The 26,625-nt window shown below is 37.3% G+C and overlaps 1 protein-coding gene across 1 annotated transcript in view; it reads left to right on the top strand.

The window, feature by feature from the left end:
* The window catches only part of LOC112978317 (rho GTPase-activating protein 7-like), a gene marked incomplete at its 3' end in the record, with an annotated part of 48,044 nt that extends 37,788 nt beyond the window's left edge, over positions 1–10,256 (top strand). Inside the window, exons 2-3 of the mRNA XM_026091695.1 lie at positions 7,320–7,469; positions 10,116–10,256. Coding sequence (XP_025947480.1) covers positions 7,320–7,469; positions 10,116–10,256 — 291 coding nt within the window. The remainder of the gene's footprint in view (positions 1–7,319; positions 7,470–10,115) is intronic.
* Positions 10,257–26,625: the final 16,369 nt, after the last annotated feature.

The following is a 26,625-nucleotide window of genomic DNA, read 5'->3' as shown; positions in this document are numbered from 1 at the left end:
AAGAAAGAGGGCCATCATCTGTAATTTATGAAATTCAAATTTTAACTACATCAGGACTGATTATAAATTATGTGTTGCAAATGTAAGATAATTATCTTATACATTGCACAAGATGTACCATTTATAGTTAACATTAGGTTTGGTTTTGCTTCTCTTAGTCACCTGAATTAGCTCCATTGATTAGTACTTTCATTAGTGTTGCAGGAGTGTAGATATTAATGTTAATGCAGTAATGACATTCTGAAAAGTTTATGTTTTCCATTAATATCTAGCCATGGTAATATGACATTAGCTAGACAGCAACCCTGCTTGACTTAGCTTTTTAACACAGAGCTGTTAGGTTTCAAGAGTAACCACTTCATGAGGAGCTGTTGCCTTCAGTATACCCTGCTGAGTTAACATAGTTATGTAATAATGACTCCTGGGGCTGTTTTGTCCTAAGGTTTTTGAGTGATTTTCCATTTTATGACTAATGAATAATGAATTGCTAAATTTCATTATTAAAATAACTTCTATGCTGGATAGTTTACTTGGCTGACATGAAACATAGAATATTACAATCAAAACCGCCTGAACAAAAATAGAATACAGCATACAGGTTGAGTATGTGTTTAGGCAAAACCAGCTGTAGAAAGGAAGTTACTAAAAAGGAATGCTTTTGTTTAGATAAAATTATTATAAAACATGAAAGATGGCAAATATATGCAGCTGAAATCAGATGAAATTCAGGAGACCCTATTTGTGAAGAGTACAGGGGTTTGAAAGATCTTGTGAAGGGCTAGAGAAATGGAGGAGTTCCATCTCACTCCTAGTCTCCAAATCTTTAGGAACCTGGGACTTAACATCTTGGATACATTTGGATTTTATGCTCTGTGTCATTTTCCAAAACAGTTTCCTGTTTTCTCCAGAGAGTGTGGCACTACCCCTGCAAGAGGGAGTCATATTTTATGTCCAAAAATATAAAAAGCATGCATTTGGCTGAGAGAATGTGCCCTTCAGAGTCTGACTTTTTGATGCTGTTTTGTTGATTATATTTCTCTTATAAAAGGAGAAAGTGTCATAATTGTGAATTTCAGTACTGTATAGCAATCAAGTGCCTCTGAAGTCTTTTCCTTTGCAAATATAACTCATTTGGGGGTTTAACAGGAATTAAAAAGTGCTTATTTTGGAGCGAGCTGTAAACCAGTCCTATGGAATACATTACATTTGGAAAAATTCAGTCACCTATTCAAAGGTCTTATAAGAAGAATTAGAAAAAAGCTACTTTCCAAAAAGCATGGATGTGTGTGATGTCTGCATGCATGTGAATATGTACACGAGTTTACGCTTGCGTTATTTGTTTCAGTGTCAGACCATTTTAAAGATTAGTTCAAAATATGATTTACAGTCATAACAATACTGTTAGCATCACTGATGTCCATACCTTGTCTTATATGGAAGAGGAATAGTGCTTTAGGTTTTTCATTATATGCTAACAGTCTCCACCTGCAACCCTCCACCCAATACAATGAAGAATAGGACTCTAATGTGGTAGTGCAGGGTATAAAATTTAGAGAAAAGTGAAATTCTTCATTTTTTCCTAAGGTTTGTGAGCTGTTCACTGCAGTGTAAAAGGGTAAAAATTATGCATTTGATTTATACACCTGCTAGTAAAAGTCAACAGATATAATCCCCAAATAGGATATGTTGCATTATCCTTAGGGCATGTCTTCAGTTCAGATGAACACCCTCACAGTCTAAAAACAGGGATTTAATAACTTTCCATTTTTCAAAAAAGTATATTTTTTAGCCAGGGAATACAAGAATGAGGAATTTAATGGCATAAGAAATACATAACATTAATGAAAATTTTAAGTCAGTCCAGCTGGCTGCGGATCAAAGATAGCAGAGGAAACTCCGCCAGCTCTTTCCATAAAAGCTCCCTTTCTGTTGTGGGTGAGCAAGCTCGGCCTGCCAGCCCTGCAGTAGGCTCGCCTCTAAAAACCTCCTCCTCAGTGAAACTGGGAGCATCCTGCCACAAGGGGATTTGTGACTTTTCCTGTTTCGAGCTGCTTGTAAATCCAACCTCATGATTTTGTCTAATTAAGAATATCTGTATGTAGTGTGTAATTTGCTTATGTGCTTCACACAGCATCACAAAGGAGCTAATATGAACTTAGATTTTGGAGTATGTAAGCAAGCTTTGTGTTTACAGTACAAATCTGACCCCAAAAGATCATTTCCCTCCCTTAATTCCAGGATCTCCCTAACTACTTTTTTAAAAAAATATATTACCCTTGTGGTGAAAATGTTTTTAAAGAAGTTATAATTTCTTCAGTATCTGTCAATGAAGCTGTTTAACCCAGGCCTTTACGATGAGGCTCACTTTATAACTCATTTTGGATTATCAACATAATTTTCTTTGTCCCATTTCTGGAAAAAAAAGATAATGGGACTCCCCATTTCTGTCCTACTGCAGCACAATTTTTTATAAAATTAGTCATGATAGACTAACTGCATCATATAAAATATGAACATTAAAATAATTAATTATGAACAGAATTTAGTATAAGGAATGTAGTGTATTGTATGATGCAAAACCATTAGAGAAAATGACTAGATGTATTGTGTTATTTCTTTGCAGTGTTCTGCCTTTTCAGGGCATCATACAAATTTGTGGTTTTCTGTACCGAGCTTTAGTACTTCAGAGGCTGATTTTGAAAGGCAGCGTTCAGGAGGAAGCTGGAGTGCAGCGAGTGCAAGGTTATGGCGACGGCCGCGACTCTTCGCGTCGGCAGCACTTGCCGCTGCGCGCCTACAGGACGAATGAGTCCATCAGCTTTTGTACTTAAGAGCCAGCGAGCACCCGCTTATCGGTTAATGTGAAATAATTTGAGTAGTTTTATGTCTAGAAAGGCTGGGGTTCTTCTGGACGGGCGTTGAGGGGCCCAGAGAACTGACCCTTTAAAATGGCGCCGTCCGCTGCTGGGCTGAGGGGGGCGCTGTGCGGCGGCGCCCGTGGGGCTAGGGCCACCCCGGCGGGCACAAACGGGCCCCGAGCCAGGGTCGGGGCGGCGGCAGGGCCCCCGCAAGGCGGCTGGGGCTGCGGCTGGAAGAGCCGGGGCTGGGCTGAAAGAGCCGGGACAGGGCGGGGGTGGTTACTGCGGGGAGGAGCGCGCCTGCCCGGCTCGGCTCGGCTCGGCTCGGCTCGGCTCGGCTCGGCCCCGCCCCGCCCCGCCCCGCCCCGCCCCGCCCCGCCCCGCCCCGCCGGGGCACTACCGCACGGCGGGTTTTTGTGTAGCAGCTACTTCGGGGCAGCATTCGTGCTGTAAAAATTAAAATGGTATTTACTCTTCAGGCTGTATGTTTGTTTTCAAAAGGTAGCTTTTGCTTCAGGCCTACACAGCTGAGAGAGGTATGTGGGAAAAGAGGCTATGATAGGCAGAAAACTCGTGTGTGTATCTGTAAAAATGTAAAACTGGCTGTAGAAGAAGGGAAGAAATGTGTGTAGAGGAAAAAAAGGTTTAAGAGGCAGAGGAAGTGAAGGGCATCTGCTTCAATTGCTTTGCTCTGCCCTGATAACACAAAACAGATGTATTAAATCCAAACGCAGCTGATTTTCTGCTGCTTGGCTGCTCCCTTTTTGTTCCAGAATAGGCTAAATTCATTGCAAAGTGCTGATAAGATAGGTATAAAAGCTGCAACTTCAAAGCAGAACAAAGTAGGTGCTTAGTATTTTTAGAACTACTCTGACTAATACTGCCTTTGCACTGTGTTTGCTGTGAAACATTCAAAATCAAAAATACAATATACTGTGCAGAGAACATTATGTTCAGAAATTGCTAAGTGCTCTCAACGCAGAGTGGTGGTGCCACAGGGACTTGGTGTTAACAACCCTTGTTTGTAAATCAACGCACAAAGGAGCTTGGTACTGAAAAGAGAAACAAGCAGCTGAAGACACAGCAATGCACAGGAAAAAAAAAAGTGTTATTCTTTAAAACAACAATATAAGCTCCTAAATGACAAAAGTGTCTAAAAGGTGGCTGAATCTCATCTGTTTTCGTTGCATTAGCATTGTGTGCTGTCAGTGGTAACAGTTAGGACTTGTGAACTATTTTCCTTGTAAAAATATTTGGATTTCTTTCACTATCATCTTAACTTTGGGCTTTTAATGCTTGATATAGAAGTAATTAAAGCATCCTATATTCTGGGAATATCTACAGTGTGTTTTGTTCTAAAGATATGAGTGTATTCAATTTTAACTAACTCCTTTATCACATCAGTAAGGATCAAACTTGAAAGAAATAGGGCTTTAACAGTTCATGACCTAAAGTGTTTCCTCTTTTTGTTTGGAGACATGCTGAAAATAAAAACTCCAGGCAGAAAAACATACCGAGATTGACTTGATGTGTATCTTTATGATACATTCTTGAATTGCCCAATGTAAATGCCTGAGGGCAAAAACTAAGGTTGCTAAGACAGCCTTCAACCAGGCACCTTCTAATGCTTGAGTTTTGACTTCATAATGCTAGAGGTAGGATTTTTGTGTAATTCTACAAATGTAACTTACATGGTTGTATGGTAATCTTAAAGATAACCAGCCAATATTGGGGGGAAATGTGAGAGGCTGGATGCAAAGGAAGTACTATTTCTTCAAAATAAAACAAATAAATTGTTAATATCTTGGTGGCTTTAGATCATATCACAAATTGGTAACAAGATCTCAGAATATACACACAAGGGAGATACAAAAAAGACAAATAGGCTATAAAAGTCTTGGAAATTTATTAGATAATATCAAGGCTAAAACTCTCTAAACAAATTAATCCTATGATAATATTTATTTAGTGTATCTTATTGAATTTCTAACACAAGATTAGCTTTTTTTATTTGTATATATTAACTTTTCCTGGTATAGTTTTAGCCTTTTATGTATACAATTTAATAGTGCCCTGACCAGACAGAACGCAATTATTGTGATTTCCAGTAAATGGTGCAAATAAGAACTGTAGTCAAAATGCTAGAATTTCTCATGCCAAGGCTAATGGCAATGGTGTGTGGTTCCCGCTGCTCTTGACAGGAGTACTGAATAATGTAGCTAAATACCATAGTGATAATATTACTGTTTTTCTGAAAGAGGTGTTTGCCTGCAAACTTGAGCCGTTGTGTCAAGCCTGAATATCACTTTGAACAATATTTTGCCACCTCTTCACTTCAGCAGATTCTTCTCCGACATTCTCAATCTGCTACCTGCTAAGCAAGCTTGTAGTTATTTGGCAGAGTAAGTCAAACAATTTATTCGGGGAAAATCCCAGATTTATCCAGTTAACCTTTTTTTTTCCTTCTTCTTCTTCTTCATGTAAAACACCTATTATCTCTCCAGCCTGCACTTCAACAACAACAACAAAGAGAGAGATTTTAGCATCTACCCAATCACCACTACTCCTTTGATGCAATTCACTGAAGTGTAAATTTTATGTTGATTAGCCTTTTCAGTGCTGTATTTCCAAGTGCAGCTAATAGAAACATACTTAAAATAAATCAAATTAGGGGCCTTGTGGGAACCTAGTTCTGGTAGCTGTACAGCCACCCTCCCTAGATTGCAGTATTGCTGTGCATACTCTACAGCATGGCTAAATCGGCCAGGTCATGCAACAGTCTCACCCAGCACAGTGTGAAGAAGGTCATGTCGTCTTTGTTACCAGACACTCGTTTGTACCTTTGGACTCCTGTGTCCTTGCAAGTTAGATGAAATAATTGCTCTGAACTTTACAAAACTGAGACAACAATTTAACATAAGTTAAAATGAAGATGAATAGAGTTTCAATGGATTGTTTGGGGCATTGCGTTTTCAGTTTGAAAGAAAGTGCAGCTTAGCCCATGTGACTGATTGCTCTGTTGTTTTGAGGTAGTGCTCTCCCAGGTTCATTCCAAACTCAGTTCACGTTCATCAGGAGGGCCTGCAAATTCATAAGCTTTCAGCAAGCCAGTCCAAAATATCATGTACTAACAAAAAATGAAATGCATAAATAGTGTTCTTGTTTTTGGCCTTTGCTATAACATTTTACATAACTGCTATCGACTATAATAGGTTTGTATTCCTGCTTTTCTAAGGTTTAGCTAACTAACCTTCAGTCGGCTCTGTCTTCAGCAGTTGAGAACATGTAGACCATGTTTTATATGACCGTTTATTTATACAGCTCCTTTAATTCTAGTGGAAATCATTTCATTCATGTTTTGCAAAGTCTTTGAAGCAGTTTTTAAAAAGCTGCTGAGAGAATCCTAACTACACAGAGAAATTTATGTACAACTTGCAGAAAAGTTTGTTGCCTTTCAAAATTGTCTGGTTTGGGCTTTTATACTCCCTACTTCTTCGGCACAATGTTGCAATTACAACATTTTTGTTTCTAGTTCTCAAAAGGATTTATAAAAATATTCTTTGAAGTGAATTGATGGAATTTCCTTATTTTGCGATTTCCTATTGTGGAAATCCATAAAGGAACTGATGGGCAATTTCATACTCCTGAATTTTGAGGCAGACTAGCTGGCTAGCTTATGTGCTGGCTATACCCTATATAAAGGGAAAAGAGAGGGAGTGGCTCTGTGAGAACGTTATTTAGTCCATGTAACTTAAGGTCTTGCTTTAAGTTGCCATTTTCAGGAGCTTACCTGTTTCCATTTGCTACAAATGGAGTGTAAGGAAATAGGCTGGGTAAACTAGGTTTTTAAGACTGTGATGACCCCTCACTTTTCTCTCTTCCCAGTCAGAGGATCTATGATGCTGTTTACTATAGTGCTAATATATTTCATATRTATCAAGAATTTCTAACCAAGACAAAAAACTCTGCAAAGAATTGAAAATCCATGGTTATGCTGATGAGTTACACAGGAAAAGTAGTTGCAGCTATCCCCAGCTGGAAAATGGCTTCTTCAAACTTCCTCCTCTCCCATTTCTATCATATATTAACCTTAGTCATTTGTATTTGTATAACAAATTAATTAACTTGGGGTGGATTTTTGGAGGAGTTTTTAGAATCAGTAGCTCTCTAAATTGCCTACTGGGTCAAGCGAATGGCTGTGGTGCATTTGTATCAAACAACTATGCAAGTTTTTTCTTAAAAGTAGTTGTTGTAATGGAGGTATATTAAATATTTACACAAAACGGGTTCCTGGCAGCAAATCAATTTCAGTGAATTGATGATACAAGAGGTTTTTTCACCCCCAAAAAAGAATTTTCTGGCTATTATTCAATGTACTTTTGTGCCAAATTAAGAAAGAGTTTTTTATTATTTCCAAGAAATGCCCTTTCAGATTTAGCAATTGTATGTTCTGTTCCTCAGGAAATGAGAGAAGATCGGGATCGATCACGACTGGATTCTATGGTGTTGTTAATTATGAAACTGGACCAGCTTGATCAGGATATTGAAAATGCTCTCAGTGCGGGCTCTTCCCCCTCCAGCACCCCAACATACAAACGGAGGCATGTACCTGTGAGTGAGTTTGTTTAATCTTTCTTATTGTTCTAAGCAAAATCTGCTTTATCTTTTTTTCTTTCATTCATCATGTTTATCAATGTTCAGTTTCAGAACAAAAGTTCTTTCTGTAAAGAATCTGTTGTGTATTTCTCCTTGTTTATATGTGTGTGTTGAAGGCAGTAAGTGGTGGCACCCATTAGTTCCTTTTGGCATCCTTTCATAGATGAGAGCATCAAAGGTTCTCCAGTGAAAGAAAGGGAGATCAACAAGATTCAGAAAATGTCTGGCTTTCTTATTATCACTTACTGTAAACACAGAATCAGCATGGAGTCAGGATCGCACCAGTCTCAGAGCATATGTGTATGTGTCATTAAATAGTTAGGACTGGAAGTAAGTATGAGCCAGGTCTTGTTTTTCTGCTAGAGGTAGGGTTCAGGATTTTTTTGCAGAGACACACTTAAGAAATCCTCTGTCATGTGAAATAAAACTCTGGGCAGTATCCTACGCATTTATTTAGATCAGAGAATACTTTGCTGAGAGTAGTGAGAAGAAAGACTGTACAGTTCACAAACATGACTGATACTTTTTTTTTTTTTTTAGGTTTACACATAAAACTGTGAAGAGTATGAAATGGCTGAGCCAAGGTGCTCTCATACAGGCTTCCTATTAATTTTACCTAAATGTGCTGCAGCTGTACTTCAGTTTAAGAAACCTGAGAAATACCACCCCAAAATGTCTAGGTTAACATCCAGGTTGCTTGGTTCTGTTGGTGGTGTTTTCTTTAAAGTAAAAATTTTAAGTATTTTTCCTGTTGAAGACAGACTTCATTATTGCTGCATAGTCAAGCGAGTAATTCTGTAAGTGAGAAAAGCAGTATTAAAGTTACAGTTTTGGTCACCTGAAGAATATACGATACCTTATTTTTAAAGGACATAATTATATTTTAAGTCCTTAAAGTCCCTTTAAAGGACTTAATTATACTTTTCCCTCTGGATATCAAGGTACTCGCAGTATTACCTTGGATGCTGATGGGAGAGGAAAGCTGAAATGCATTGTTAATATCTGTTCTCCATACTTCACCAATGAATGCCAGCATTTTAGCTAATTTCTTGCTGCCGGATAGGGAGTTTGGGCAATCTGACTAAGTAAGCCTGTAACATAATCAGAGATGGTACCTGTTTCCATGCTGCAAGGCAATATCAGAGCCCTACAGAAAGACAACATGCATTGAACATGAAATATATGCTGTTTATATATAGTGATTTTCTAGGAATTTGGGGGCCTTTAAGTATTATGAATCAGAGAATTAAACAGCTTGGTTTTCAGAGCACTTACACATTCTGTATTCAGTTTCGTGGTGATGTTATAGTAACAGAGCATTTGAACGTGATGCAGAAACTTGAGTAATGGGACAGGGAGCATGGTTGTGCTCTGTGGCGGTATGGCTCTGCTAAACACGAGCTTGTAAGACCAGCTAGACCCAAGCTGACTCCTGCAGAGGCTACAGAGACATGTCTTTGCTGCATTTCCCAGTGCTTCGCATTGCAGAGGACTCTCAGACTCTCTGGCAGGAACTATCTGACTCACAGGCATGGTCCTACATAGGGTGCAACTTTAATTACTGACCCTTTTCAGAAAATAGCACACTTGGGTACTTGGTGCAGAGGCACCTGTCTAAGCAGTCAGGCTACATTTGGCAGACCAAATACTTAATTGGAATTAATGAATCAAAGGATTGCCATTTCCTTCCAGTTCGAGCAGAACCCCTCTGATGTGTCTGCCCCATATTCTAGCCATTCTGGGAACATGATATTAGGAAACTCAGGCTTTATCTGCACAGAGTTGGCTCATACCAGCTGGCGTTAACAGTTTGGGCTTTTCTGTGTGTACTGTGTCTCTGTATTCACACAGGCTGCACCTCGGCTAATAAACCCGGCAGAATCTAACTGGTTCTACACATAGTCAGCTCTTTGCCAGATCTTTGTCATGATTTATATGCAAGTGGTATAATCTCCCACCCTCATCCTACACAGTAAATCAAGCATGCACTATATTTTTAAAAGCCTATATTTACTTTCTCAAAAATAAAGCATCCTATTTTTCTTTCTATTCTCAAAAAAAGGAATGTAACCTTGCCATAAAAAGCAAAGGCATTTTAACCAGAAACATTTGTCTGATAAGTCTTTGCTGATTCTAAAACCTAAGGAGTTGTACCTTTGAATTGTATAAACTGCTGAATCATGATGTCATTTCAGCGTGTAATAGTTTACAGATGTTCACTGAGCTTACAATGCTGCCGGAGACAGAAGGTGGGAGCACACAGGAAATACTGAACATCAGAGAAAAATGTCAGACTTCTTCAGCCCTTAACTGATTTTTCTTACCTTGCATTCTACCATTTAGGGGAATTACAGTTTTGATGTTAGTGATGATTTATAATTTCAGAACAGCAACTAATGCAAACCACCACATTGGAAAGAAGGACAGCAAGAGAATGTGTAGGGAACAGGAAAGAATAATGAGAAATACTGTTATAAAGAGAATTATGCATATATGTTTGAGCCTATATAAATACTTCTGTTGTTTGGAAGAACTAGATTTTTATTTTGTATTCATATGTATTCATATTCTCATAAAGAGACTTAAAACATTTTTTTACAGGATGTTGAATCTGGTTCTGAAAGTGGAGTGGATGTTGCTTCGGTAAATCACTCGCAAACAAACTTGTCTCCTAATATCTATGCTCCTGACCTAGCATCTCCCTGTTCAGTTGCCAGCTGTGGAGCTAAACCAAAGGCTGGGGTGAGTACAAAGATTATTTTATCTTAACAGCAATCGTGATATTGGTCTGGAATTGAAAGAAAGATATTTTATACTATTCACTACAATGGATTGTAAATCAGTATGTGTGTGATGCTGAAAAAACAGACTAATAAAGCTGGTTATCTTAAATGCCTTTCAAGTGGCAAAGAATCCGTAAGCAAAATACAAGTTTGACATTTAGAAACACAGTATGATCAGCTGATGATTGTAATAGGTTAAGTTTATATGTGAAAAGATAAACTTTAATGGACACATTCCATTTTACTTTGGAAGGTAAGATTACCTGCAGTGGTAAGTATCATGCCTCTGTCAGTGAAATGACAGGAAGCTGAGTATTGAAATCTGTTTAGATGAATGATCCTGCCATATGATCTGTACACTCACACCGTATGGTATGTCAAAAAGTTCCCAAATCCTGGTTAGCCCCATTGAAGGGAGAATGTTGTTCCAAGGCCAAATCTGGCAAACAGTTTCACATGCTCGAGATCAGAGAGAAGCCTCTGAGCAGGCAGGCTCTTTCTAGGAGGCGAGATCAGGTCAGAGAGTTCAAAAATGACAAGGAACTCAGCATTTTTGATTGCTTTTGTCAAGCTGTTAAAAAAGTGCTAATGCATCCTTTTATAAACACTGGCGCCAGCCATGGACAATGTACCCAAAAGGTGGCATCTTTATTATGCAGTATACAAGCAAGTCTTCCAGGTACTATTTCCACTATTTCAGTGAAATACTTGTAAGCTGCCAGTGGGGTCCTTATTTCACTTTCACTACATATTTGATACATGTTTCTGTATTTTGCATCACTAACTTTTGGAGATTCATTTCACAAGCGATCTGCTATGTGTTATTTACTCCTCAGCTGGGAGGCAATGGAGCTCTCATCCTTCTGTATTTATTCATAGATAGATAGATAGATATAGCTATCAGGAACATGGGCCTTTCTTTTGCCATTGTCTATCTACTGAAAAATCCTTAACTCTTCAGCTGTCAGCATGTGCAGAAATGCTTGGATGTCCCAGAAACTCTTGACGCACTTTGTGTTCCCACTTGCACTTGCTTTTTTCACTCCATCACGAACTAGAGAAATCTAGGCTTTTCTAAGCTTTGTCTAGGTTGACATGTCTTAGCATTATTACCATTCCAGTCAGTTCATCCATTCAACTGCTGCTGGTAACTGGACCAGCAGAAAATTTGGGATAAAATATTAAAATATAAATTGTGGCTAGCATAAAGATACATGTTTATAAGAAGTTTATGAAAAGTAAAATAAAGAGGCAAACTGTCATTTGCTGCACTGCAAGAGCAAGTTAACTAATGTCTTCGATTGAGGCGGTAACAAAAGTTCTAATAAACATTTACATTTAGGATTGTTCACTTGCACAAAAATAAATTCACTTGTAATCTATCATCAGTGCATAACTATAGCAGATAGGGAGCTCTGCACTCTGTCATTGCATGCAGTGCAGTGCAGCGCAGCACAAATTCTCAAATAAGTACGTATGTTATGCTAGAAGGTGATATCCCATTTTGCCAGCTCCTGAGAAGAACAAAGACACTCTTTAAGGTATTAAACATCCTTTTAAAATTTAGATTTCTCTACTAATATTTGGAGAACTCTGATCACTGGCTTTGCAGTAATGTGGGTCACTTCATTTGGAGCTAGATACAACATGTTAATTCACCTTTTATAAGTATTTTTTCTTTGACTTTGGCTGTGCTATATATATCATGCTGAACGTATCTGAGAATATATTTTGTGATATACTTTTTAATGTATATGACTTTGTAAAGTTGTTGGCTTTTTTTACTTTGTAGAATAACTATAAATATTCAGAAATCTCTGTTTACTGGTGTGCGGATCATAGAGCTACAATCCAGAGTCCCCTTTTCTTAACATTTTTGAAAACTGAAATTAAATTTCCTCCAAACTCAACTCTCTCTTAAAGTTTTGCATGCTGCAGCTTGTCACGCTCTCTAGCAGGATTTGGGATGGGATCTTTTTAGCAGGTATATTCAGATGAAGACCATATTTTCACTCTTCTCACAGTAGGTTTGTTAAGTACATAGTGTCCATCATTTTTGCTCAACAGAGTGTAGATCTCCAAATTGGGGGAAAAAACAGACCCTCTCAGATACATTCTGTTCCTTTTGGCTTTGTCCTTTCAGATTGTTTTGCCTGTGTACCCTTCTGATCTACAAACTGAGTGCCGATGTGTATCGTGGCTTCAGCTGTTCAGCTTCAGCTGCCTCCCTGCCTGCAGTCGAACTTTATTTGAAATCATATGTTTTCTTTGAACATACTAGAAGAAAATAATCCTCAGTTCTAACCCTTGTGTATAGTTAGCCCTGATATTCATCTGGTCTGCACAGCTGAATACTGTACTGCTAGGTGCTTGACTGGAATCCTATACCAGTAGAAAAGAAGTGCCTGTATCCTTCTGGTCATGTTTAGTGTTGGGCTCTCTTCAGCATGAAAGTTTAGAAAGGGCACGTTGAACAGCATCTCCTTGAAACACTGGCTAGAATAGATATCAGGGATGCTTCTGTACAGATGATTTCCTTACAGAGATCACCTGTGAACACCCTCAAAATATGGTGTTCTATTTTAAGGGAGACAGTTGTAGTTACTTTTTGTCGTGGTTGGTGTCGGAATAGGCTTATAATACACTGCATTACCAAACTGCTTTTTAAAGGTGATTGTTTCAAAGATTTTACTTCTTTTTTGGTGTAGTGCAACTGGAGATCTTCAAGGATTCCAGATGCTTATTCTTTAAGGACAACTTGTTTTGTTTTGTTTATTAATAGTATCTAAACAAGAGTATGACTGCAATTAGTTATGTTATGGAATGATATGTGGTATTTTTAAACAAACTATAGCAAACTGTTGACTGCATCAGAAGTGGGCTATACAAGCTAAACAAGACATCATGTGGAGACTTGGGGGGGAAAATGAATGCTAAGGCAGGGACTTCAAAGATATGGGTTCAAGTCTAGTCCTTGCTGCAGAACTTGTACAAACTGCATAACTCCACAACACCTTATCTTACAGATAGGAAACTGTATAGACTATATAGACAAACTATCCTTTCAAGATTATTAAGCCTTACATGGAGTTAAAACAAAATAAAGTTTCTAATAGGCCATAGTATGCTGGAATATCTCTAAGTAGAATTTGGCCTGTTAATCCTAAGGGAAATGATTTATCCATCAGTTTATGGAAAAGGACAATATTTTACATTTTCGTGAGTAGATTTTATAAAAAATTAAAGAAGTTTTCCAGTAGCAGTGGTATTCAGAATTATATTCAAAATTCAGTATCAATTATCATATCTCTTGAACAGTAATAGTAGACTTTCTTTTATGGAAAGATGACTGAATTTCCTGTGTGTCTGCATATGTACATACGCAAGTTATTTAACATCTCGTAAAAGCTTCATTTATAGACAGACAATTCTTGTTAGTGTCAATGTATGTGACTACATTACATACATATAAATTAATTTATAAATATAAATATATACACACATGTAGTACTCCTTGCTAAATATAGAAATAATAAGGAAGAACAGAATTCTCCTCAGAGCAGTATATACCTTTCTGTCATTCCGCTGTGCATCGTGTAAGCCTTTAATATGCAGATTCAGATGATACTTTGGGCCTATGAGAAATATACAGTTGAATAATCTTCATCCTAAATTTAAAAATCTGTTACTATAATATTTCATGCTCAGGGCAAAATCGTATAATGTGATCATTAGAGAGTACATCTCCCACATTATGTAGGGCCATATAGTAAGATATATGTTTTTAGGATCTTCATATTACTAATGTTTATGAAATAAAGCATGTTCATGCTTCTATAATTAGCCTATCTCTATGTTCTGCTTTTTATTCACCAGTCTCCAAAATAGACAATGATTTTTGAATATTAACTACACACTTGGCAAGCATAAGTCACATGGGAGTTGAAATCAGCTTAAAAAAATATGAAATCAACAGGCATTTGCCCCAGTGGTCATGAGAAACACTGAGAAATAGGAGTGTCTGGTCTGGATTTGGATAGCAAGGAATGTAAATATCCTATATGTCATTGCTTTCTACAAACTAATGCCACACATCTGGATATTTAGAACGTTGTTCAACAATAAAGACCAGAAACAACTGAGTTTTAAATCAGGCTTGATTATTATGAAAACAACATGTGGTACAGAACTCTATTAGGTATAACTAGGTATTTTAATAACAAAGGGTAAGTTACAATAGCCTTGTCCAGTGTTCAGTTAAAAGTTAACTAGTTAAGGAAAGGAAAGCTTGAAACAATTATCATTGTCAGTTTTTTTGTAAATATAAAAATCTGGCTAAAGGACAATAGCAAGTAAAGTTGTGGCCAAATTTTTGTCCTTGAAAATCTGCTTTGCAATGTCTATCTATTTTCTGTTCAGGTGAAAAAAACAGCTGTGATTACTTTCTACTGCTTTTCTTGGCAGTCCTGTCCTTTTTGCTTCTACAGTGCCCAACTTAGTCTTAATCACATGTACAAAGGTAGTCAGAAATCTATTATCACTAGAATAGCTGGTATCAAGGAGAAGACTGTTTTTCAAATTAGCTGTAATGACTCATTTAAAATGCATTCATTTCTCAAAGTGATTTTAGGCACCAATTATGCCTGCAAGTACAAAATGACCTAGCCTGGCTAAGCATTAGAATAGGTTCAGGTGCTACTGATTTCAGGGGAGCCCTGGATAAGCTCATGCATCCACTTTCACAAATCTTGATACTGGGTCAGGACAGAAGGTTGCATTATTTAGATGACAGTTTTGCAAACCATTCATTTAAGTGTGCTAAAATAATTTAGCCTTTCACATGTGTTTTTAATGAATACCATATTTTAAAATTTTAACTGTTTAGAAAGGCCAAGTCATTCTGTGAAGAAATTCAGAGATTTGTAGATAACAAAAGTAATGTTCAATTTTCTTTCTGCTTTATGGCACTGTTCTATAAGTTGTGAAATGAAGCCAAAGTAAGTACATAAAATAAGTACAAGAAAACCTTGATTTCAGAATCAAGTATTCATAAAGGAGGTCAGCTGCTGTTTGAAATGCTTACATGTCCCACTGCATTGTGTTATATATTAAATTCAGTGAACTATGAGGTGTGTAAACACATGCAGAGTATTTCAGTGAAATCATACAGGTAAGTTTTTCATGGTTATGCTATGGAAAAGCTGATCCTATTTTAGTCTCACTGAATCATACCTTTATTTAAAATGAAATAAAATAATTTACTGATGCTCAGGTACTCTGATATGGAGCACAGGATGATTGAGTTAGATGGATTGCAATTTCATCCATTTATTAAAATACCTGGATCATTTTTTTAGATTTTGCTGATATTATGACATTCCTGAGTTCTTACGTTACTCATTCAGGCAAACTTGGAAGTCATTCTTGTAGGCATTAGGGAGAGAGATTCTTACTATGCAACAATAATTAAAATATTATTTCTCTAAAACTTAAGAGTTTTTATTACTAAAAGATGAGAAAAGACTTCAGGATCTGATCGTGTTGATTACATTAGTGTTGCCTGCCATTTTTCCTTTCTATATGGAAAAAAGTGTTTTAGAAGACAAGATAATTAATTATGGAAGTGAATTTAACATGAACACTTTTTCATTTGGATTGTAACAGACTTATTTAGTTACACAAAAAGTCTTTTTTCAGCACCTAATCTACCATGAAGTTATATTTGCCAATCACGTAGTAGATAACAGCAGGATTACCCTGTGTTTCTTATATGAACCTCCCACAAAATTTTTCTTTGATTCTGATGTGGTCCCCAAAAGATTCTGTATTCTGGTTTGAGTATAACTTCCTATGTTAACTCCTTAGAATTCCTAAACGCATTTTATTTTTTTGTTTAATGAAACAAGAAGCAAGCTGCAAATGGCAGAGGTGTTTGTTGTTCTATGTAGTCTATTAAGCTCCACAAATTTTAGAGGTGACTACTTTTTTACAGTGAGAGTAAGCCACTAGAATTTGAATCAAAAATACTCAATCCAGTTATGACATCCTTGACGGGTCTGCACTGGTCAGGGACAGTGTCTCTCTCACTCAGTGTTGATTACTAAGTGACCAAAGTGTATAGAAACTCATACAGCAATAAAATGTTTGCCATTTGGTATAGCTGCAGTTATGACGCAGGAAATGCATGTATTAAGCTATCCACTTTTGTTTCCAAGTTTGGGAACCTAAATAAATATGCTTGCTTGCAAAGTGCTAAGCATAAAGAGTTCTCAGTGCTTTCCAAGATGTGAAGGGTTATGTAAGGTGCATGTGCTTTTTTATATCTACAAGAATGCTGATGCATTTTTGTCTCTTCTTGCAAACCATTTGTAGCAGCTGTGCTTATATACAATTTTTTTCATGTCTTCCTCCTTTCTGGAGAGTTGCTGACATTGTAACACTGTCTTCTAACAGTCTGGTTATGTACAAAAACTGTTTTTATACATGAAAGGAAAAGTTAGGACTTTTTTAGCAGTGACATTGCTAATTGTACTATTTATTAAAGTGTTAAGAACGTTTATTCACTGTATGCTGCCATCTGCTGCTTAACTCTTGTAAATGAAGGGTACTGAAAAGGGGGCATCAAGCGTTTACACTATTTCAGACAATCAAGCTGATTGGAACATTTCATAATCGATTATATAGACTGTGTCATGTTTCAAAAGCTTTTCATCTTGTACAGATGTGTTCTAAGTATTTCTAAGATATGATATACTAAAGACTGACATTTTCCTATTGGAATTAAATTTTAATGAAAATCATAGCAGGTGGGGAAACTTAAAAATGTTAATGAAAAATTTTCCAACTGGTCCTAAGTAGAATTGCTTTTACAATAGTGGAGGAAACATTCAACTGTTAATAGACATAAGATTTTTCGAAGATTTTTGGATGAATCCCTTGAACAAGAACACAAAGAGCTTGTACAACAGATAGTACATTTTAAGTGGGCTTCTGTTGGCCCTATGTTCAATATTCTGTTTTATCAGCCATAGGCTGAGTTTGCAGACTAACAGCATTGAGGGCAGGGATTCAGCCTTCTTTATTAGATATAAACCTATGAAGGGCAGCAAGCAAAATTATGTTTAGTGGCAACATTCTCCTTTTTGTTGTGTGATAAGTTTAGTGTAAGTCTCTCTTCTGTGCTGTTCCATGTGGGCTGAATGGAGTCCTTACCAAGTTTCCCCTTTCTTTTCTTGAAGTTACTTAAATATGTTTAGCTGTATGTCAGTATGAAATTTTAACTCTTTTTCAGTACCGGAGAAGTTAAGCTTACATGACAGTTATGTCATTGTATTTAAAGAAAAATATTTTGTAAAATTTTTCTGTCAGCATGCAATCCATATTTTGCGTGTCTACATTGCAGAACTTGAATCCCATAATCCAGCTCAGAATTGTTACTGCATGCATGAGCAAAACAGGCAGATTTTTATATCAGTGTCAGTCAGAAGCCTGTGAGTGGAAAATTGCTGAAAAAGATGTGAACTCATTCTTAATGTTTACACCGCAAAGAATTTATTTTCCCTGGAGAAAAATAAAAGTTCACTAAGCATGGAAATGCAGTTTTATTCAAGGCATTAAGGTGCTTGTCTCTATGCAAAAGTTTTGATAAATAATTTTTTATTTAAATTGCTTTAATGCAGAGGTGTATGCATCTGAATAGGGTTGCATTGGTTTTGGTATGCGCCAGCATTGGCAAAAAGATCACTACCAGAGATGATGAATGTTAGATGTGAGGTACACAAGGAGTAATTATTTATCGCTTCTTAAAACAAAGGAAGAATTTTCTTTTGAAGGTTAAATCTATGTAGCTTACTGCCTTATGACATTTTTGAAGCCAAAAGTAAATTAGTTTCAAAAAGTGGTTGGGCATTTTTATGGGAAAAAAGCGTACAACCCATCAGAGAGTGTTGAAACAGTGAGTTTAAGCTTCTGGCCATTACTGTTGCAGGTTTACCGTCAGTCATGTGATGAAACCCTGACATGAGAGTTGCACTTAACTCAAGAGCCACAGGTTGCCAACCTCTCCTGTTGAGCCTAGCATTTGCAGTACGTACAGTACATGCCCTATAGCTCCCACTGGGATTGCCGTGTTTTTATACACATCCTCTGATCTACTGCAGGTCTCGGTCAGGGAGAGTACACGGGTTTAGACTGATTCAATACAACCTATCTTATGCTCTTAATCATAGACAACTGGGCATGTCTCTTACATGGAAGCTATTTCCCTTGCATAGAGCTGTATTCTAATATAACTTGTCCTAGTGATACATATCTTCTCTGTGTTTCATGTCTGATAAAGAGAGCATTTCAGACCAAGTAATAAATGCCAAACATTCCTGGGAAACTCTCTTCAAAAGGAAGGAAACCTAAAGTCTTCTGTTAAAATCGTACCAAAAGATGTATTGCATCAGTTATTATATCAATACATCCCACCATTTTTAGAATTCTGTCACTGAAAGGAAGTAATTATGGATGTTACAGGATAAATTTCACCATGTGCAGAGGACTAGCATAAGGTTTTTTAACCATGTAGGTCTGTAAAATAGGGCTGAAATGCGGCTTAATGTGTTGACTTGAGCAGAGTATATTCTGCTTGAAAACCTTTAATAAACAGCATGAAAATAGAAATATTCATATGTTTGTGTTTCCGTCATGCTCAATAATATTCTAACAGGAGATCTCAAAATCTTCAGAACATAGGAAAGAGGTTTCCAGAAATGAAGTGGAAAGATGAGAGACAGCTACTTGAAAACTTGCTGGAGAAAGCTAGGTTGCGAATTTTCTGGGAACTGGGGCTAAGGGGCTTCAAAGCTGTGAAGGGGCTTGAACTGTTTGCCAGTAGGAGACCAGAAGGTGACAAAATGCTGCAACTTTATTCAGTGCAACTGTATTGCACAAGAGTTTCAACTAGGATAAACTGTTGTTAGATGGTGAATTGTTGCTTGACTTGTAACTTGCCGAAGGCAATTCCAGTTATGATTTTGGATAGCTCTGTGAAGGAATCTATTGTTTCTGTCAGACTCTGTGAGTGCTTTTTACATTTCACTAAGAATTAATATCATGGGATAGCAGTAGCTGAACCAAAGAGCACAAATTGAAAACCATCCTGTGGGCTGCGGAGGGCCTTATCCCTCAGCAGTTCAAGAAAAGAGAGGGCTCAAAGGTGTTTGAAAATGGAGAAGTGTGTGATGTCTTAGTAGTTCATTTGTAACATAATGCTAGTTTAGGGATGAGGCTGTGTCCCAAACAATCCTCCTTTTTCCTCCTTTGTGCAACCTTTCTACAAGGAGAAGGTTCAGATTACCCAGCTTTCCCATGCTAGCCCTGTGATGCAGAGTGGATAAGATGCTTGAGGTGCTCAGGAACTACCAGGAAACCTGTTGTTTGCAGCATCTGCAGTGCTGACCTCCAAAGATGGCCCTTAGTGGCCATTTAAACTGATATTGAAAATGTTGCCTTGACAAGAATGGAATTGTTCTATTTGTTATCAAGTAGTGTTACCAACTGTAAAGCTCTTTTTGAACTAATCCATTGATATTCATAACCAAGAGTTCAGTGCTTGATGGGACTTTGGCCCATGTTGGGATGCTATGAAATTTAAATGCCATTTGGCAGAATGGTGAGTGTAAGAACAGGAAGAAACAGCATGGCTTTAATATGATGCATTACTTTAGCATACTTATGCTCTTGAATCTTCAAAATAGTTGTCTTTTTTATTTATATATTTTTGACTTTTCTACCTTCCTAACTTTTATTCTGGATTTGATTTGCATCTTGCATTAAAGTCAGTAGAGTTATTAACACCAAGGCATGTCTACTCTGCTGCAAAGCACACCTTGTCTTCCCCATATTCCATGGCTGTCAGACATGCTCGCTTCCACTAGATCAGTCCCAGCAAGATCACTGGTGCAGTTGTGCAGCTAAAGCTTGCCTATCCCTCTAAACTTTCAAATTACTTCTCTTCTTTTTCTTTTATGCAGCTGGATAGAAGTCTGCCTGTGATTTGGACAAGATAGAAGAGACATAAGCATTTATAGCAAAGATAGGTATTAGATATTTTGCAGGGCATAGTCTGAAGATCAGTGCCTTTGAGGGAAAACGATATCACTAATAATTGTTGTTTATACTGTAAGTCTTATTAATACTGAATTCAGTCTCCATGAATTCATGTCTCCACTTGTAGCTGTAGTTATTTTAAGTGTGCTATCAGCTAAGTGAAATTTTCTGAATTTGTGATGCCTAAAATAATGTGCATTGAGCTGAGGAGAGAACATGCAAAACCCCAAGAAAGAAAAGCAATGTTAAAGGGGCAAGAAACAATGTAATACATAAGTATGCCTTTTGATGAGAATTTCCTGTGAGTTTTATCTGAGAAAGAGTTTCAGGCTTGAGTCCAAGGCAAGTGAAGGAGCACAAAACAAGGGAACGAAGACACAGCATTTGAGTTGGAAAAGAAGGAAATAAACAGCAGTGACAACAGCATAATCTCTCTATCAATAGACAGCACAAAAAAGTAGAAGCATGCACACAAAGAAGGAGGAAAAAAACTTTGCTTAAGCTTCTTGAAGGGGGCAAGAGGTGTGAGGAGAAAAAAAAGTAAAAGAGAGCATGGAAAAAAACATTTAAAAATGGGAGGAAATTGGAAAAACTGTCTTTTAAGAGGTAAAGAGCAAGTGATAGGACCTAAATTATCAGCTCAGTCAAATCAGTTTGTTCGTAGTGAATATCTAGATTGCTCTAGATTATCATCTCCTTTCATGCATAACAAATGGTGATCTTTACTCCTGGAAACAGTTTGAAAACGTGGCAGGAATAGTTTACATTACTGGAATGGAAGAAATCCACGTCTGCCTTTTCAAGCACTTTTCCAGACACAGGCGTGCTGTGAGTGACATCATGGAAAACCATTTCTTCCTGCCCTTTATATACGCCTCTCTCCGAAGGCATTCTCTTGCTCTCTGTCTCTCTTGTTCTCTGCCTCTTGCTCTGTTGCTGTCTCTTGCTGTCTCTACTTTTTTCTTTTTTTTCTTTCTTTTTTTTGTCTTCAAAGCGAGCGTGGAAGCAAGGGAATTGGCTAGCATCTCTGTTGAAAGAGTTTGGTTTGGGGTTTTTTAATGCACAAAATTCCTCTCAGTGAGACGTGCTACACATTCTGATCTCTCTCCTTCAGGCAGTTACACACTATTAAATGTGGGGTTGGAAATGACACACGTCTGGAAGTAAAGAAGTAAAACATCCTTCAACTTTCTGTACGGCACTATACAATGAAGGTGTTGTAAATTGTTAATTGAATGGCATGGGCTTCTAGTTGGTTGGGCTTTCTATAAATAGAAACTCTACATTCCAGTGTGTGGCCACGTTTTATTTTCTTCAGATTAACTACTATACTTTGAATCTTTCCATGTTCTAATACAGAAATTAGCAAAGTTTTTAGTGTGTTTTTTTTCCCTGAAATATAGCTTGCGTGCTGAAATTTTATTCTATTTACCTTCTCTTACCAAACTGTCTTTATGGTATTTTTGTACTATTCCTGTTTTAAAAGAGAAGTAAAATCAAAATGACCTGTATTGGTACTTGAAGCATTCTCTGTATTCTACCCCCCCACCAATAAATAGTAAAATATTATTGTATATTAAATAATATTGAATGCATTACATAGAGATGAGTAGTTAATGTTCTGCAAAACAGAATGGCAAAGAGTAGAGCTTAAGAGGGATAGCAGGGGGATCCTTCAGTCTTCCAAAGTCATTCTGAAGTTTCAGGTTCACACTCTGAGACCACAACACTGTCTGTATGTGAACAACATTGGACTAGATGGTTTATTGTTCCATAGTAGTTTGTTAGGTGAACAAAAACCTGGCATGAAATGCAGCTGTTAGGGAATTTCAACTGATCGATACTGAAGATTGAGATGTTAAAACACAGTAGGATTCAATCTCAGAGGAGTGAAAACAGTAGAATACAGAATTAATCCCTCAGTAACCCAAGATCATGCTGAATAGTAGTGCTGTCTTTAGCAAGCTGCAACTCTGAGGCCAGCATAATCTATATTGCAAGAGTATGGTTCCAGGCACATTATGAGTATTGATAAGTAGATGGGAGATTAGGTAGATAAAAGATTAGATAGATGCGAGATTAAATATACTGTTGTTTCCCTAAAATGTGATAAATTTCAAAGCACCTCAAATGATTGGCCAAGATACGTTTCCTTAAGAGCCTGAAGAAACTTTAACATAAGAGAATAATGATCTTTAAAATTCAGTATTTACTGCAAATGAGAGAGAGGTTTATCTAGACCATGTAAAATTAAGCATAGACATTTCAGCTGAACAGGAACGATAAGTTTATTTGCATAAACTTACATGATTGAGATACTGAATGAACAAAAAGTTCAGCAATTCCATATCACATTTGAGAATTAGTGGGATGACAGGCATTAAACAGGTGAGCAAAAATGTGACAAGGAGGAATACAACCAATTTTATATCCAGTTTCCAAACTCTTAAAACTCAGCTATGTTGGCTCATTGCGGAGCTTTGCTACACAGTCACATGCAGTTTTTCTTTCTGATTCTTCTATTGTTGCTTTGCTAGTACAAAAGCAGTTCAAATAAGATCCAGTTTTGCAGTTGCCAACACTGAGTGATGTTTCAACACGCTTAGGGATTTCAGAGTGTTTTGAGACTTCTGTATTCTTAGGAGAGGAAAAAATATCTTTAATGGGTTTCTCACATTGTTTAGAATATCCTGTGGCTAATTTCATGGAATTACAGAAGAAGGAAAAATCAGAGCAGAAATGAAAGAAAATATGTGTGGAAAAAATAAACATTTAAGAAGCAATTTAAAAAATTCAGAAATTCTGGGTACCCAGCAGCCATCCTGCACTGCAGGAGGACCTGTAATTATTCAGAATTTTTTCTTAATTGAGCCATTCATTTACAATTTCTGCAAATACCTAAAAGGACAGATTTTTAAGTGTTTAGATGTTTAAAGGCACCAGTAGGCAGCTGCTGAGCTGAACAAATACAAAGGACCTACCTGTCAGTGAATGTTGTGGACTGCATCTTATGTGACCTCAAGGACTAAGCTGATTTCTAGGAAGGGAAACTCTCTGTTAGTATATCTACTTGTGTTACCTCTGTAGCTGAACAGACTTCTCACTGAGTTCTATGCTCCTGAACCACTTTTGAAAAATATCTTGAATGCTTGCCTATGTATTTACTAATCTGACTTTAGATGCTGAAAACCTTAACCTGAGTGCTGTTGCTAAGATCCTTCCTATATCAAAATGTTCTTCATTAACTGCCTCAGCTGTGGAAGCAGGAAGAAAGAAAAATGAAATTCTTCCTGTGATATTTTACTCTGTCCTGAGAGCTCAGAAAAGAGGGTAGGGAGACAGGGAAGGGAGAGTGGATGCCAAAATACATTACAAGTAGGAATCTTCTTACAGGTAAAGGTCAGGGGAGAAGCACAAGGACTATTTAGCTGAGTCTGGTTTGGTTTACATCTCAAAGTATGCTGAAAACTGTCATGGGTCTCATCAACTATTTGAATATAGGAGGCTTTTCTCATTTTGAAGTGAGTTGCCTCTTTCCAGGAAACTCAAACAAGCTTAATATTTTACTTTATGAAGACTTCTGCACCTTTTTTATTCATGTATCTTCCTTCATATGCCCACCTATATTCCCAAAGGTCTTTGTTAAAGTATTGCATTACGCACTGAGGCCACATGTTCCTGTGTACTGAAGAAAAAAATGCCAACAAAAAAGGAGTCCAAAGAGTTATATGTTCTCTTCCACATACTTTCAGGAGACCTGTGACTTCTGCCAAATGCCCAAGTTCTGTCTTGAAAGCAAAATTTTCAGAAGTCTAAGTGACTTTGTATCTGAAGTCTCATTTTGTAGGCAACTTGGACATTTGGGAGTCTGTGAGGTTAGATTTCTAAGGACTTTTGATAGTGGGTGGCTCCTCTTTTCCTCTTTTTTCTATGTTCCAAAGATGTTTTGTACTTTTTGGAATTATTTCTTCCTTTCATCCACCTGCAACATGGAGTAATAGATTCAAAGCAGAGTTTTCTCAGTTATGGGCCCATTTGGCTGGAGTTTGTGTATGCATTGCCTGTTAGAATGCAGGTCGTTTTTCAAAGCAAACTGCTGCCATAGAGAATCTCTGAAAATGAATCCCTGCCCCACATAGTATTTATAGAAATATTTTCTGTTTTTTTCTTTGTGGGCCCTCTGACACACCTATTGGAAATGCTTAGCTGACAGATGAGATTATTTGCCGAAGGAATTTTGAAGACCGAGAATATTTGAAGAGCGAGACCTTGAGTCACTGAAACAGAGCTGATCTGTCTTGTAACTTTATTCAGAATTTCACAATCCTTGCTAAACTGCAAGATAAGGGCCAAAGGCAACGCAACAGCAGGAGCTTACCCAGAATGTGCCAAAGTTCATACAACAGTTGCCTCAGGCTGCAGTTCGCTTAATCTCGTGGGGTCATCGGTAGTTTTGCTGTGGAGCGCTGCAGAACGTGAGTCTCATCAGATCTCACATTGCTATTTTGCAGGCTACTGGTAGTAGTGAAAGTTGGAATATGTGAATTCCAAACCAGCATTTCATGAGTGTCTGTCCGTAAGCATGCTCTTTTGGACTCTCATACTTGTGTAACACATGTGTTTCCTAATTCTAAACTTCCTCAATCTCTTGCAAATGGTATAGGCGGAGTTAATCACAGCACATAAAGAAGATTCCTTCGAGTTAGGACACCATTTACACATTCAGTATTCTATTTTGTCATTGGTTGATAGAGTGTAAGTAACTACTTACACAATTTAAGTTTTAAAGAATTTTTTTGTTAAGTCACAATGATAAAATTGTCAAGAAATGCCCTTTCATGTTAAGTCTCCTTTGACCATTAGTGTATCTTTAATGACATAGTTGCAATGAGTATGCTGGACTGCTGTGAAGTAGTAGTGTGAAAGATTGCTGTAAGAGAATAAATGGTATTTTAGACCCTAATCTTGCAGCAAATACAGCATGTAAACGTGCACAAAAATATGTTTCAGGCCTGTGGTCCTTGACTTAGAGAGAGTAGTAGTTATTAGAAAATATTAACTAATTTAAGGATGAACACCATTCATAGTATAATAAAATCTATCTAATACACATTTTTATGGGCCCTGTCATAGATCTGGGCAGCTCATGAATCTTGACTTAAGTCATCTTTATGACGACCATAGAACTTTAGAAAGTATCTCATTTCCTATGAGCTATAGAAGCATTTGAGTGTAGTTCTTCCAGCACATAAAATGCATAAATGTGTTTTGAAAATTCTGCCACAGTTTTCAAAAGCTCCAGAATATTCAGTGTTTCTCATAACCATCTTAGAAACAAAAGAGTCAGAGGATAGAGGAATGCTCATAGGGACGTACTGGAGGAGCTGTGTGCTGCAGGGGCAGAACTTTTGGGAACCTTCAGAACTGTATGATTCTCTTTGAGAGGAAGCTAGAAGTGGGGGAAAAGGAAAGGATAATGACAGTTCTTATTTTTTCCGTTCCTATTTTCATGCTTTGCTCCATATGAAAAGAGGTAGCAGTTCATAAAGAAAATAATCTGGTCATTGCTATGACTCTTAGTGAAAAACTGTAATATCAAAAAAAGGAAGGGAAACTACCTTTGAAAAGAATATGTACTCATTACTTTTTTTTTCTTTTTTTGAGTGCCTCTTCATCTGGATTCTGTATATGTTTAGGATCATGAGATCCAAAGTACTTCAGAGAAGCGTTCATAGGATAACATTCACAATATACAGGAGATTGGATACTTTCATGCTTTTTTTTATCATGACCCTCCTCATATACATCTGCTGAGCTATCTCATTGACTCTTCCCAATGCCTTCTTTAATGTATTCTTTTGCTGGGATGTCTGCAAAATGTCTGATATCAGTTAAGATCCCAGTTTTCTCAGACTGCTGCCAATCTGAAAGCACATTATCATTTTCCTTATACTCCCACATCAGTCTGTATTAGGATTTTTGCTTTGTACTGGATGCATTCTTTTTGGTGTATAGGCGATTATTTTTTTGTACTGTTTGCACAGGATCTTGCACAATGAGGTCACGGTCCAAGTCTGTGGCTCTTGAGTGTTCCAGTAATACAAATAATGTTGTCACCACTTAAAAATAGGTTTGTGAAATAGAAATATGTCTGATCAAAATGAAACAAAAATACTAGCAGGCTACCAATATCACTATTATTACTGTATTTTTTAGATTAGTGCAAGTATGCT

The sequence above is a fragment of the Apteryx rowi genome, unplaced genomic scaffold (assembly GCF_003343035.1).
Source record: "Apteryx rowi isolate R43461 unplaced genomic scaffold, aptRow1 scaffold_917, whole genome shotgun sequence".
In the NCBI taxonomy this organism is placed as follows: domain Eukaryota; kingdom Metazoa; phylum Chordata; class Aves; order Apterygiformes; family Apterygidae; genus Apteryx; species Apteryx rowi.
Note: the sequence above shows the minus strand (reverse complement) of the source record. Positions and strands in the feature narration are given on the sequence as shown.